This window comes from Podarcis pityusensis (assembly GCF_964106645.2).
Source record: "Podarcis pityusensis genome assembly, chromosome: 12".
In the NCBI taxonomy this organism is placed as follows: Eukaryota; Metazoa; Chordata; class Lepidosauria; order Squamata; family Lacertidae; genus Podarcis; species Podarcis pityusensis.
In genome coordinates, this window is record NC_138037.1 from 19,832,277 (window position 1) to 19,847,811 (window position 15,535).

The following is a 15,535-nucleotide window of genomic DNA, read 5'->3' on the forward strand; positions in this document are numbered from 1 at the left end:
AGGTCCAGATACTTTACAGAAGCCAGAAAATATCCATTTCCTGCTTCTTCAACTTCAAAATATCTTGTGAACATAGCTCATTAAAATGATCACGATAATAAAGTACCACAGCTTACAGTTCCTAACTTTTCCTTTAAAAGAAGAAGAAAAAGACTGTAAATGTTTCCATGGTTCTTTGAGATTTGAAAGATACTCATAAAAGCACAGCCCAAAGAACTAGGCTTTCTAATCTTCCAATTATTTACTGTTTTAAAACTAGGTAATGTTAAACAAACTGCTAAGCTGTCTGACTGAGCTCCTGTTACACAGGCTGAGAATAATTTTGGGCAAAGAGAGCATGTTTTAAGATGAAAAGGATAAGGAGGACTGCTCTCTGCTTCCGTGACGTACAGTCTTTGAATATCTGTCCTATTAACCCAATTACCATTCCCAACAATCAGCAATACCATTAACTCAAACCCCAAGGAAAACGGCATTTTGTCATTATGGCTCATTATACTGCACACCCAAAGAAGTCATAACCTTGAACTCCTTCATGGAAAAGGCAGCAAAAACAAACGTACATAACAACATACATACATCAGCTCTTTTTATTTCAGTTCCTCTATTGCTCTTTATGTAGAGGGACCACAGCTCAGTAGATGGGAGACATAACTCAACAGCAGAACATGGAGTTTGCAAGCAAGAGGTTTCAGGTTCAGTCCCTGGCATATCCAATTGAAAGGGCTGGGAGATGGGACCACGATCTGAGATTCCCAAGAGCCACACCTGTGGTGTGACTTGGTATAAGGCAGCTAAGTGGGCCTGGGCAGAGCAGAAGCTTTCATTGCAACTAAGGGAGGACCAGCCAGTATTTGCATGTACTGTACATACATGTCATGACAGTAGTAACAGCAAAAGATAGGTACTTGGTTTCTTTCCTGCCTCTCCTGCTTTTGGCTGGAGTTCCATTTATTGCTCAAGAAGGCTCCTTCAGGACCCAAGCCTGCTCTATTCCAAAAGCATGATATGGAGCTTTTTCTTTTTCTTTTTTAGGACAGAGACTAAAAGATTGGTTTATACAACCACTTTCTTAATTTCTAGGGTGAATCTGTATGGATGATTAGTGCAGTGACTGCTGATATCCCCAAATGTATGTTCAGAGGGGTAAAAGGTAAAAAAAAAAAGTAAAGGACCCCTGGACAGTTAAGTCCAGTCAAAGGAGAGTATGGGGTTGTGTGCTCATCTCACTTTCAAGCTGAGGGAGCTTTGTCCACAGACAGCTTTCCAGGTCACATGGTCAGCATGACTAAACCGCTTCTGGCGCAATGGAACAACCTGATGGAAACCAGAGTGCATGGAAATGCCGTTTACCTTCCTGCAGCAGCAGTAACCTATTTATCCACTTGCACTGGTGCGCTTTCAAACTGCTAGGTTGGCAGGAGCTGGGACAGAGCAATGGGAGCTCACTCCATCACAGGGATTCGAACTGCCAACCTTCTGATCAGCAAGCCCAAGAGGCTCAGTGGTTTAGACCACAGCGCCACCTGCTTTGTTTGTGGCACCTTAAAGATGCACAGATTTATTGTGACATATGTTTTCATGGGTTAGCAACCTGCTTTTAGGTGTATGAAATGTTACCTTCAGTTGTGAGGCACACGCGCACGCATGCACACACACACAGATATACAGGAGGTGTTAACAGTGGAGTCACAAGACCATGAATTACCAAGCACAGGAGGGCTGTGACATTTCAATTTGAACTTTGCACAGAAACCTCACAGACCTCCTTGTTCCTCTTACATTTCATAGCTTTTGGCTCCACTCTTAATTTTTTCCCCTGCCAGCTGAGAATAACATTTCAAGCATCTGACAGAGTGGGCTCTGCCCCATAAAATACTATGGGCTGGTTTGCATAGCAAGTAAGCCATGGTTTATGGCTTACCATGAAATAGCAGCATGCTAGTTCTTGCTGCTGAAATGCTCTGCCTGACCTGGAGCCAGGAACAACAAACCACAAACCTTGCCTTGACATTACATCCTTGCCAACACTTGCACTCTGTTTTCTCCAAAGAAACTACGGGCAGAAGCCAAGGTTTGTTCTTGACTCGCTGCTAATGGAAGAGAAACTGATCATGAGTGATGGTTCACACAGAACACTAATCATAGATAGTTTGTTCCTCCTGGCTCCTGGCAGTGTGGAGCAAACAGAGGCAATTCAACAATATCCAGAGTAAAGTATAAACCAGGGTTTACTAGGCATGAACTAGCCCAAAATACCTGCTAGTGTCCAAGGTGTCAAAGGACTCTTTGTTGTTCTGCTATATAAATACTACAATGATGAAGATTAAGCCAAGTGTTGTTCTTTGTTCTCACCAGAGACTAGTTAGTTACACCTAAGAACTGTTAAGAGAGTTTTGTTTGTTTGTTTACCTTAGTGTCCTCCTCCTTTGGAGTAATCTTGGAGTCTTATACCTGACCAAATTTTCTTTGTCAAAATCTAGAACAAAGAAAGGAAATTATATCACATCAGCAAAATCAGCACATTAATCAGAGAGGGGAAAAACACCAGTGCTTTAATAGTCTAAACTTGCACTTTGAGCCAAACAAATCAATTATTAAGTGTTCATATGGTGAAAGCAAACAATGCTAGGGAGAGAGAATAATAACAGAACACTGACTATGACTTAGAACTATGAACAGAGGACTGAGCCAGCAGCTTTCATGTTGGCACCCTGGGTAAATTTGTTATACTGTAGTTAGCAGAAGTTCCACAGTGGCCCACATCATGGTGAACCAAACTGTCACTTGCCATGAATGAGTAAGCATGCTGCTCACATCATTCCTGCCATGTACGTCCTGCATTAAGCATGGAAAACATTAAACACAGGGTTTTTAGCTATATACAGATTTTGGTGATCTCTGATCCAGACTTACAAGGCATGATCACATTAAAAACAGGTTTACCATTCATACTTCACATTTGCAGCATAAAATACAAAATAATGGTGCAATTACAGTAGTTGTTTCTACTGTTTAAAGATTGGATTAGCCTGAGTGGGAAGGGCAGGAACCACTGCACAAAAGTAGGATGCAGGAAATTTGTGGTGAGAACCTGTTCTGGACTCCCCCTCCTCCCATGCAAGAAAATTGCAGAGGGATTTGGCAACAGTACCATCTTTAGAGTCTGCTCCATATATTGACTCCAACATTCTCCCATCATGCCTTGTGGAACGGCTGGAACAAGTGGAGCTGCTGCAGAATGTATTAGATCAGTGAATCTAAGTCCCCCAATGCCATGCAGAGATACACTTGAAAAGTAAGATATAAAGGAAGGTAATGGCAGGGCTGCCATGTTTCAAACAGTGTAAATCTGGACAGCAAAGTATGGCAACCCTAGATGAGGCTACTTTGCAACTACTGCCTGTATCCATGGCCCTCACAGGAAGTAAATCAAATGGCTTTGGGCTGTATCCAACAGACTTCCACTCACACAAAGCCATTTCCTGTTCCCAGGGAGATGACGTTGCGGGCTGGTCACAAGCCCGACCCTTGTGCTCGGGGCGGTATAGCCCCTGCGCCATTGGGAGCCCTCGGCCGAGTCATCCCTTGGGCCGACCAATCCGGTCAGTCGGGGGCATGGCTTGGGCTATTTAAACTGCCCATGGTCGAGGACTCGCCCCTTTTCTGCTTCCTGCTTGCTCAGTTCTCCCTCCCTCCCTAAGGTTCTCCTTCTCTTGGTCGCCTGTTGAAGGGGCCTGGTAGGATTTTTTTTCATTTGGCAAATTGGCACCAGCCATTTGGTTTTTCACCTGCCTCATAGCAAATCGGCACAACTTTGTAAGGTTAGGCAGTTAGGCATTGGAGTATTCGGTTGGAGGTGAGGGGAGGTAATGGCCATCACCTACCCCTCCTAATTCAAGGGTATTCTGTTAAAGGAATCCAAGGGGCGTGGTCTCTGTCCGAAGCCCAGACGGGGGCTAGGGCCATGGCACGACCCCTAGCGGTGACCCTGGGGGAGTTCCTACTTGATGTGCATCAGCAGGGGCCCCCCTATTGGTGGTTAACCCTTCCGAGACTTCCTGCAGATGGGCAGGAGTCAGATAGAGTCAGTTCATTTCCAATCCCTAAGACAGGCATAGGCAAACTCGGCCCTCCAGATGTTTTGGGACTACAACTCCCATCACCCCTAGCTAACAGGACCAGTGGTCAGGGATGATGGGAGTTGTGGTCCCAAAACATCTGGAGGGCCGAGTTTGCCTGTGCCTGGCCTAAGTCAATACCACTCACATTCTGTAACCAATAAAGTTGTGGCCTTTTTAGCCCATTAACCTAAAATACTGGTTTCATGTGTCTTTATTCCAACATCTTGGGAGGGCTTGGGACCTTGCCACGCAATGAGACTTCCCCTTCTTCTCCTCCTGTCAGCCCCCAACTCTTTGGATCCCCTAATTTTTTGGGACAGAATTTGAGGTTGCACAGGGGAGAGAAAAGGGTGTGGGATGCTGTTGCCTGAGCAAGGAATGTTCCATTCATTGGCAGCCTTGGATACAATCAATTTGTTTGTTCAAATGGAAACATGGTCTAGAATAAGTTTTTAATAAAGCTAAGTAACAGTATGCTCTCTCATCTTCTCTCCCTCCTCCAAACTGAAATGACTTGGCTTTTTAAAGAGAAGCGTAGAAAGTTTGGAAAAAATTAAGTAGTCAATAAAATATTGTTTTAAGTTAACTGGAATAGACAGTAACAATTTAGTGTTTCTGAAGCCTTGTCAGCAAAGCAAACATCGTTTTCAAACTTGGCATCTGCTTTTTCCTATGATGATATCCAGTTTATTTTGTTCCCCAAAGTAACAATATGGATAAAGCTTACCCTAAAAGCAACTCAAAAACAAAGAAACACACACAATAGTCAAGGCAAGCATTAGCGGTGATTTACCATTATTACCCTGTTTGAAACTCTGCGTCTTAATGAAAAAGAATGACCTTTACGAATAATAGATTTGTATTATTGGAAAGAGCAGCTGTTAATAATTCTCCAACAGTATATGAGTTTGGTTAAATTAAAGCCAGGCATGCGTAAAAATTTATAGCAATTCTAAATGGTGTATAACCCAACACAGCTTTTGGCATGGATACCTCTCTCAACCATGAAAGCCTCCAGAAGGCCACAGAGAAAATTCCTCTCCATCCCCAGCCAAAACAGGAGAAGCTTTCAACTTAAGGGATGTGGAAGAAGAAGGGAAGCTAGCCAAAGAAGAAAAAGCCTGTGTGATATGATGATTTGACTCTCCATTAACCATGAAGCACCAAACCCACATTTTGAATAACTGCAATGCACAGAGCAGCTCAAAATATTGGTACACTGTTTGTGTGAATGTGATGGGGGCAGGGAGGGTACCCTTTCAATCTACAGCAAATTCCAAAATGCTACAATACCTTGCCTCAAAAAGTTCCATAAATGAAGTTTCTCTTAGTGGACGGTACATGTTTTTGACATTATGTGTTAAATGTTTCAAGGGGTGGGGGGAAAGAAACCTATTGCTCAAATAGCATGCATTCAGCACTTAAATTACATAAAGATGTTTAACAGACGTAAAAGCATTTCTGTTTTCTAGGCTCTCTCAAGAGGGTTGGCTGATGTTTTGGTGGTTAGTCTGACAATCATGTCCAGTATTCTCTCCAGAATACTAAGGAGTCACTGCAAACATATCAATACTTTGTTCCCTGGGCAGTCACAGGATTATGGCAATTGTATTCATAAAACTCTTCACTGGAAAGCAATTAATATATGCATGCACTGTTTTATTTGTTTATTTTCTGAAGGCAATAAAATTATTTATTGCTTCAAAGTTTAAACTGATCACTGCACTACCGATCAAAACACTTTTAAAAATAATCAAACAAGCAAGCCTCTTCTTAACATATGCACAATACAGACATCACCTTTTTAAAAAAAAAAATCCTCAAAAGATATTACCATTAATGGTTACTCAGTATATCTACAAGGCCTTAATTCAACTGCTAGCTAAGCTAATTAGAAGATTCATCTAATCGGATTTTTTAAAAGAGCGTCCTTTGGGAAAACAATAAGACTAGATGCCAAACTAAATGCTGATTACCAAAGTGGTAAATATTTTTTTCATGGCGGGAGGGAGGGGAAGGGAAGAAACCTCGAAGAAAACTGTTTGAATTTAGATTACAATAAATTACATTCAGTTGCATTATTTCTGATGGACTTGGCACTCTTACCTTGGTCTTCGGAGTAGCTGACATTTCGCAAATAGCTGGATATCCAAGGATTTCGAAACATGGTTGCAGAAAACAAAGGGACCAGGCAAAAGGAGAAAACTACAATAGCAGCTAATTCTCAGTCAGCCACAGCCCTAGGCCCGTCTTAGCAATATTGTGTAGAGATTTTTTCATAGCTCAGGACTGGAGCTGTCAGGCTATCGCGTCCCAGGGAGTACAGTAAATGCATAGCAATAGGCTGCAAAGTGGAGCAGCTCAAGGCAGTAATCAGATTACAAACAGAAATTAGGCACATGAATGCTAAAACAGATTGGACAATGGTGACTGGGAGATTCATAATATTACCCCTTGAAACCGTTAGCTGAATGACTATTTATATTCTAGCAATTAAATAGCCCGCCTTTATTTTGACTAGGGAATAGAAATGAAAAATAAATAAATCCTCATTTGCCATAAAGGAAAGGCAAATATGATCCCTGTAATCAGAATATACTGCAGTGATAGTTTAAACAGAAAGCAGAGACAGCCAACCAGTTTGGTTTCTAAAGAAGGATCGATGCTGGTAATCATATCCATTATGCTAAACACTTGTCCTACTACTGGCAGACTAATAGCAAAATATTGAAACTGCTGAGAATTCTGAACAGCATATGAGCAAAACAGTGTTTGATTCACAGTTGAGGGGGAGGAAAGATGGGTAACTAAGTTCTTGGGAACAGACATCAGTCTTAGAAGAACTTCAAAATTTAAAGACGCAAGGTGTTAAAAGTATGGTTGTAAAAACTGGTAGGACACAATTCACCTAACAACAGCATTCATTTTTAATTCGATGAACTCCTTTCAAATGAGGAGACTTCAAACTTAAGTAGGGTTAAAATCATATCACCCCCCTTTCTTTTTTTTTAACCAAACCAACCAAAAGGGATGGAAACATGGTTTCTCCAGTGAAGGGAGAGTAGATTATCCAGGTGTCTCATTTAAAGGAGTAAGTTCTTATTCTAGTCTTCACAGACTCATGAAAAGTAACTGATGCCCTTTGCCCACATGGGCATTTCGCATGCACCCCAAACACCCTCACTCCAGTTTGGTAGTTCAGGAGATGATCTCTCAAAACCTCCAGAATACACCTTAAATTCAAGAGCTCTAAAGGGACTAGGCACAACTGTTCAAAAGGGGAAATGGTGGCAGGAATGCATTGATAGCACTTCCACTGTAAATAGCTTTTCACATCTAGCTTCCAAACGGACTTTGAACATGGGAAGTTTAAATAATGGTTTGGAGCTGAATGTTTTAACTATGGGTATTTTTTAAAAAATGCTGCATATATGGAATTTGTGAACTTGTCCCTCTGGCCTATATTTCCACAGTTCACATGTTCAAAGAATACAGTGGATATCCATAGATAACAACATTCCAAAAGCCTTCCATCCCCTTAAATGTTGCTCCGATGCTAACCCTATTTGACAAAAAACAGGAACATGCAAAAGGTCCTGTGTTCCATCCCTGGCAGATCCAGGTAGGCTTTGTCAAAGAGAGGAATTTGCAACCCTGGAAAACTGTTGCTAGTCAGTGCAGCTTCCTATGAATTTGTTGTTTTAAAGATGTGTCCCAATAGCTCAAGGCATTAAAAGAGGCATTAAAACTGCATATGAATTAAGCATGTTACTGCCCAATAATCTCATCTCCGGCAATATGTCCCACTGAATGGTCACAGGAAGATTCTGCAATGGCTGGCCTTTGCCCAGCGCTGATATCAACATAAGGTACTATTCTTTAGAGTGATTTGCTGAGAGTGAAATACACAAGAGGGATATTAAAGGGAAGGGGGCAAAGAGATCATTTTAAGCTTCCTAGCTCATCATGTGCTTAAGACTCAAATCCACTCCCTTCTCAAGTGTCAGGATTAAGTAGCTGAAATGAAGATTTTCCTCCGATTTTTTGCAAAGAAGCACAACACAGGGATATTCCAGCATACAGCCTTCTAGTGATTATCTCATGCAACTAAAAGATCTCCTGGAAGTTACTTTATTTTGTCTAACATCAAAACGTTGCTGAGGTCTATTATGCCACACAACCATATTTTTTAATGAAATGGCAAGAGTAGAGACTTATTTCACACACACTGATTTTTCTGTCTCAGCATAGGGGGCTGGGAAATGCTCTTGTCTAGAGAGCCGCTACCCATCAGAGAAGATAATGCTGGGCTAGATGGTTGCTTCCAATCTTTCTGAAAGGCTACACTGAAAAAGTGGCAGCAATTCTCATTCTCTCTCCCTCTCCTGCCACTGTGTGCAGAAATGCTATTCTGGGTAATGGTGAGGGCAGCCTTGGTGAACACACACTTCACTGTCAAGAAACCATATTGCTTTTCTGCCCTCCTTAAGTAGCTTACTTTGTTCAGTTCCACTTGGAGGCTATAAAGTTTTATTACCAAGTCAGAATCTAAGGTACTGGTCCCTGATTTGTAAGGGTGCCTTAGAGGTATCACCAAGTCTTGGATGACCAAAGCACACCAGAGGCCCAACAAACAAATTGTGGCACTTCTTTCCTCTGGAAGGGAACCTAAAAACCCACTTTATTTTGCTTTGCTTTGATTTTAGCAGATATTTTATGTATTTAATTGTTAGCTGACCAAGCTTTTAGACGATGGGGGCAGGCTTCCAAATACTGCAAGGACTTTCCAAACAGCATAAATTTGAATAAAACTTATTTTTATTTTTAAAAAATGTATTCATACAAGTTCCAACCAGCCCCTTGGATATGAAAGTCAACTCAAGGTCTCTGAACAGCAGCCAATTCCACCAGGGAACACAAGCCTTAATATGGTACAGACAGTGGTGTGGGTTCCTCTCCTCACACAGGTCTGTGAGGTCAAAATTTCAGCAGGGAACAAAGCATCTTTACACAATGACACATGAGTATGAATGCAGATGAAGTTTGACAGATCTAATGCACCACAAAACATCCACGTTAAGACTTTCCTCCCAAGAGGACTCTCAGCCTTCAACAGGGTTCTAAGAAAATGCAACTAATATCGTAGGCTTAACTTGATGAGAGGAAGGGCAATGGGACTATGAGAACTAAAGTAAGCAGAGATAACAGACAGAGTCCTATGTGCAAGGGACCCAGAAATTTCAGCTATATGTGCATCCCCTCCCAAAGGGTGTTGCAGAGCTGGAAATGGTCAAGACAAGGGAAACCAAAATGATCAAGTAGAAACTTGCTGATCAAGAAAGGTTGCAGCATTTTCTCATTTAGAGTAAAAGCAGATCAGAAGAGTACAAATTTATGCATGGAGTGGAGGAAGTGGATAGAGAAAAGTTTTCTCTCTCTTTCTAACACTAGAACAATAAAATGAATGTTGGGCAATTCAGGACAGATATAATAATAATAATAATAATAATAATAATAATAATAATAATAATTTATACCCCACCCATCTGGCTGGGCTTCCCCAGCCACTCTGAGCGGCTTCCAACAAAATCTTAAAATACAGTAATGCATCAAACATTAAAAGCTTCCCTAAACAGGGCTGCCTCGTCACACAGCACATAGTTAAACTATGGAACCTGCCCTACAAGTAGTAGCAACTGCCACCAGCATGGATGGTTTTAGAACAGGAGTTCATATAGGTGTAAAGCTGTCAGTGGCTACAAGCCACAACAGCTATGTCCTTCCTCCACCATCAGAGGCAGTAGACCTCCGAAGACCAGTTGCTGGGAATCACAAGTGAGCAGAGAACTGTAGTGCTCAGGTCCTGCTCTTGGGCTTCCCACTGTGAGCACTGGATGCTGGAGCAGATAGGTCATTGGCCTCATTCAGCAGGGCTCTTCTTAAGTTCCTATATCTGTCATCAGTGGGTGAAGAGGAAAGTAAGCAAGCTCGATTCAAGGAAAGTAAGGCAAGTATGGTCTTGCCCATTTGATGCAAAAAGAGTAGATCAATATGATTATTGCCAAACATTCCAAAAATAAGATCAATGACAAACTAAAAACACTCAGCAGTGGTGTTCATATCTAGGTAGGCTGGTCTAAACAAAGATGTTTTTAGCAGGCGCAAAAAAAAATACTGTGAAATGCACCTGCCTGGTGTCAGCAGGTACGGAGCAGGGGCTAGGCAGGTGCAGATCAGCCCCATCCCTGCTGAGTCTTCTGTAAGTCTGCTCCCCAGATTTGTGCCGTAGGCCTGTGCCCCAAGTCCTTTAAGTACGTAGCAATGACATACTGCCATACAAATCCCATACAGTTTCTGGTGCCAGGTTGCAACTCAGAATGGGCTGCATATTTTCCAGCAAAGACTACACACTGAGTGGTGGTGGGTCATGCTTTAATCTCGATACACGTAATTATTGGGGAGGTGAAGGTGATACACTGACTTGTAAACATAAAACATGGGTGGATCTCAGAGAGCTTCCTGCTGCTCCCCCCCCCCCCCACGAAGATTTGCAAGTGTTACTCTGTTCTCTTAGTGGATGTTATTTATATGAGCTTCCAACCGGGTATAAAATTTCCTGACATGAGATCATCCCTCTAGCGAGGAAAATGTTTAATCCATTTCATTTTACTTCAGTCACATCTATTGTTATACAATGATGCAAGACGGTGTTGCAGAGTATGGAAAGTTTGGACACATCCCTGTAGAAGCAGAATTTTGTACTGCACTGCAGAAACTGTTTCAAAGAGGTCATAGGTGAGGATCAAAATAGAAAGTATTTGTCCAAGAACAGAAACATGTAGCACGTTTACAGAACAATTGCAAATTGTTGATGCCAGATGTGTTGAAAGCACACAGCCTCTCTACTTTGACTTATACATATGCATCTTCCTTTGGAAAAAAACCCCGATACTCATTCCCCAAATCCTTGTCAGTCTTCAGCAGTATATTTACTTCCAAGGAGCATTCTTCTCTGCCAAACAAAAACAAATTGCCCTCCATCCAGTTCCAAACACAGCCCCCCAGGGTAGAGGGGCAGAAATTCATCCTGCAAATATGTGTGTGTGAGAGGGACTCCCAAATCTTTCATCTCCAAAATAAAGCCATATCTTGCTGAGTGTTAAGTCACTTCTAAGACTGCAGTTCCTTTTAAAGGGAGAGACAAAGACAGTACAACACCTGGCAAAGGTAATTCAACTAAGACATTCTGGACATTTTTAGGAGGGGTCTTTTAGATAAGAAAACATCCTTATTACAACTACTCTGGTCATTACACAACATGGAACAACCAACCATGGTGTTGATGTAACATGATCGCTGGCAGTATGACTGGAAAATAATGAATGCATTTCCTCTAGTTGAGTCAACAAGAGTAAATTGAAGATATGGGGTTGGCGTGGATACTCCCCCCGCCAAAGCGCCACATCCTGTGCACAAGCACTGCTATTATGTACTACGAAAGCAATCTACTGGCTTTTTGTGGTTGTTGTTGTTGCCTATAAACAGAGCATAAAGGACACACAGCTCCTCTATGCTTCAGATCTGATTTTGCTTTTGTGTCATTTATTTTCTGAGTATTGATATCCTAATATTCTATCCAAAGACCATTCCAGATCCATTATGAAACTGTTAAAAAAAATGGTGCTAAACTCTGTACTGATCAGTCCACAAAACATTGTGGCTAGTCTACTTTACATGCTCAAATAATTTTTAGGGCTAGCTTTTCTTAAAAGCAAGGGCCAAAACAGCCTAGAGCTGTTGCTTTTCTACAATTCAGTGGGTGTGGCAAACTAAAGGGGGAAAAGACGAATATGAAGAAATGTATTATTTGCAATAGTTTCTTTCTTTCTTATAAATATGTCAATACAGCCAAGAATTAACAAAAACCAACAATGGAAAAATGCATACACTGATAGCAATATTACTATACAGTATTGTATAGTATTGACCTTGTTGTTCTAGATACAATGGAAGAAGAGCAATATATTTCTAATTTATAAGCTACTAAGATGGATCTGTTAACCCCATGTTCTGATGCCTGCAAAATGAATTACCACACTTAATGAAAATGCAAGTGAAGAGTGATTTCAGTCCAGTGAATGTCTATTGGGCCACATCTACTGGGAGGTTGGGCTGTGTATCTCTCTCTCTCTCTCTCTCTCTCTCTCTCTCTCTCTCTCTCCCCCCCCCCCCCCAAGGCGGATGCTCAGTTTGCCATCCAGCAAATTCTGTCCCCAGACTCCATTTCCAGCTACTTACCTAATAAGGCAATGTGCAAGTTGACTGGCTGGCTTATAGGTCATGTAGTGTTTACCTTTCAAGCAACTGACAGCCTACCTTTTGGCAGACAGAGGGTGCTCAGCTATCCTCTCCCAATTGCTGCAGAAAGTTTTCTATCCAGTCATAGGAAATCTTTAGATCAACAACATACGGTGGGGGTGAGGGAAGAAAAGGATGCACTGTCAAAAAATATCATGGAGCAATATGAACTGGGCAAGAGGATGGATCACATTTGTAAACACCGGATCACATTGTATGTCATATTAAAAGATACAATAAAATGCCTTCCTACATGTCAAAGTATTTCCAGTTTTAAAAACTTGATTAAAAGTGAATTAGATGGTGCATCTATGGACTTTATAAAGTAAATTCTTAGTTCAAAGTGCATGAGATAAAAGGCAATCAGAAGCAACAATTACATAGAATAGCAGTGTTAAATCTTTTCTAAAGATTTTATTTCCTTACATTTATATCCTGCCTGTCTTCCACCATGGAGCCCATAGTGGCAGGTATGTGGCTCCCAGGTGGTCTCCCATCTGGTAGACCAGCTCCTGTTTAGCTTCAGCAAGGTGGTGGCCTCATGTGCTTTCAGACTATTCCAGTTTTCCCATTTCTGGGGACCTATTCTACATTTCTAATTTCTGTTTAAAGCAGCTCATAGGATACATGTAGGGAACATGCAAAACACATTCAAAGATGTATGAACATTCTGCAGTCGCCATAAACCCACCAGTAGGACTACTAGACTTTTTGCAGTCCAAGATGGCAAGAGAGGCTTTGGCCCACTTGAGGCAGAAGTTGACTGATATTTGTGTATGCCTGGCTCTACTGCTTTACTTAGTCATCAGGGAAGACTGTCCTTTCAGGGCAAACATCATACAATAGGATTACAGCAAGCCCCACTCTGAAGTACAATGCTACTGAATTAAGAACTTAACAATATGGGTTTGGTGTCACTCTGCCATTTTAATGGTTTAGATTCTCTGTGGCTCCAGATTCAGTCCTCAGGTCACCCAGAATCTGACTGCTCCCAAAGTCATTTTAAATTTGCTAGCTGCTGTCATCCCCAGGATTACTAATGAAGCATCTATGCAAGATCAGCAGTGAGAACACTCATTATATTTAGGATAGAGTAATGGCAAAAACAGTTCACCCTCCTCTGCCAGACTTGTGACTGAGGTAGCTTACTATATTGGTCAGGAGTCTATCCAAGCTCTCGTTGTTAAAAAACAGGCCCACACTTCTTCTTCACCCACCTTCCCCATAATCAGCTTCTCTCCTTTCCTTTAGGGAGCAACTGATCCCCCTCGTGCTGTTGCTACCATGTTTCAGTAGTCCTCAGCATGTCATTTTGTTCTTAATTAAGGTACTAATAGGTATGGGGTAGGAAACACACCCTGGCTCCTTGGCAAGTCACACGATGATAAACTCTGTCACTTCTATGGGAGATCAAGCAAAGCTGTTGATTCATATGCCCACAAAATATTCCCCAGAGACCTGGTATGTCATCTGATGGCCAGGAGAAGCTTTGCCTGGGCCAACAAGAACCTCATGAACTCTTCTTATCTCTCCTGAAGAGGCTAGGCTGCAGCTCAAGAAAAGCAACACAAGAGCAGCAGAATCACATGGACCAGCTCTTGCTAAACTGTACCACTTCAGAAGGCATGTGGCCAAAACATGTTTACATGCTCACCTTCCATGTACCATATATTCAATGGGTAGGGGAAGATGCAGGCTACCTTCGTTGCACTTTGGTCCCATTGAAGTCAATGCGAATAGGCTAGCCATGAGATCAGCCCCAATGATTTCAATGGGGGGGGGGAGAGAGTAGGGCAAAAATGCCATCCTGCAATTGTAGCCATCGGGTTTACCATTTGACCTTTCATTGGTAGCAAGTCTTAAATCTATAAATTAGTCTTGTTTGGGCTTAAGCTTTGAAATAAGATAATGCCCCTTTTGTAGAGATTTAAAAATGCAGTCAGCAAACTGCAACAGAAGCTGCATAATATAATGTGACTGCATGTGCTTTGCTTTTAATGAAGTTCATGCTCATCCCATCACTGTTAGGGCTGGGTGGCTTATGAATAGAATGTGCTGTTGAGAAAAGGGTCTGCAAACCTCCCTGTTATCATTTACTCTCAACATTATTCTAAGAGTTCAGTGCAGATATTTCAAACCTACTAAGAAGGGTTAAGAATGTCCAATCCACTTGCAATTACATGAGCTGTTGCATTCTGCTTAACCGTGTGCTCTTGACTGGTAGCAACTCTCCAGGATGACAGGCAAAGGTCCTTTTCATTTCCACTGACATAGTATCTTTTAAGTTTAACTTAGTAGGTCAGAGGCTGAATGTGGAACCTCATAAATGCAATTCCTTGTATTGAAAGGGAGGGCCTTCTTCATCACCCTCACCCTCAACCCTCTGACTCTCCCTGGTGTCCCAAATGTGACTAAAATGCAACATTTTAAATAGCAAGCTCCTAAGAGCAAAGGTCATCTTTCATTTTTGGTGTTAATAGAAGCAACCTAACAACCGCATTTAATTGTATTTTTTTTTATGCTAGTCTTCAGGAGTCTGGTTCTTCAGCAGGACATACGGTCATGGGAAAAAGAAAGTACACCCTCTTTGAATTCTGTGGTTTTGCATAATAACAATCTGTTCCTTACTAGGTTTTAAAATTAGGTAAATACAACCTCAGATGAATAACAATACATCGTATTATACTGCGCCACAATTTTTTTAACAAAAAGAAAGGCAAAAAGGGGAAGTCATGTGTGAAAAGCTAAGTACACCCTTATGCTTCCATTGGAATTAAGAGGCTAAGTAGCAGACAGGCGCTGCTAATCAAATACCCTTCCTTAATTTATCATCAGCAATTGTGCCCACCTCTATAAAAGTGAAGTTTTAGCAGTTTCCTGGTCTGGGGCATTCAGGTGTTTTTTTAATACAAAACCAAGGATGCAAATGGAAAAAAGAAATCAAATATTCACAAACATATTAACCAGAAGGTTGGTGGTTTGATCCCACCCAGAGATGGCTGTGGGTAGGATTCTTGCATTGCAAAATAAACCTCAGGGCCCCTTCCAGCTAT

The 15,535-nt window shown here is 41.6% G+C and overlaps 1 protein-coding gene across 15 annotated transcripts in view; it reads right to left on the reverse strand.

The window, feature by feature from the left end:
- The window catches only part of SVIL (supervillin), a 143,991-nt gene that overhangs the window by 67,245 nt on the left and 61,211 nt on the right, over positions 1–15,535 (reverse strand). For 14 of the 15 annotated variants that reach the window (XM_080975248.1, XM_080975260.1, XM_080975250.1 and 11 more), the window contains one exon: positions 2,413–2,479. Coding sequence is in view for 12 of the 15 variants with exons in the window: in XM_080975260.1 (XP_080831386.1) it covers positions 2,413–2,479 (67 nt within the window). In the remaining 3 variants the exon portion in view is untranslated. Of the gene's footprint in view, positions 1–2,412; positions 2,480–12,500; positions 12,576–15,535 lie in introns of all 15 variants that reach the window. The other variant, XM_080975249.1, reaches the window with a different exon arrangement.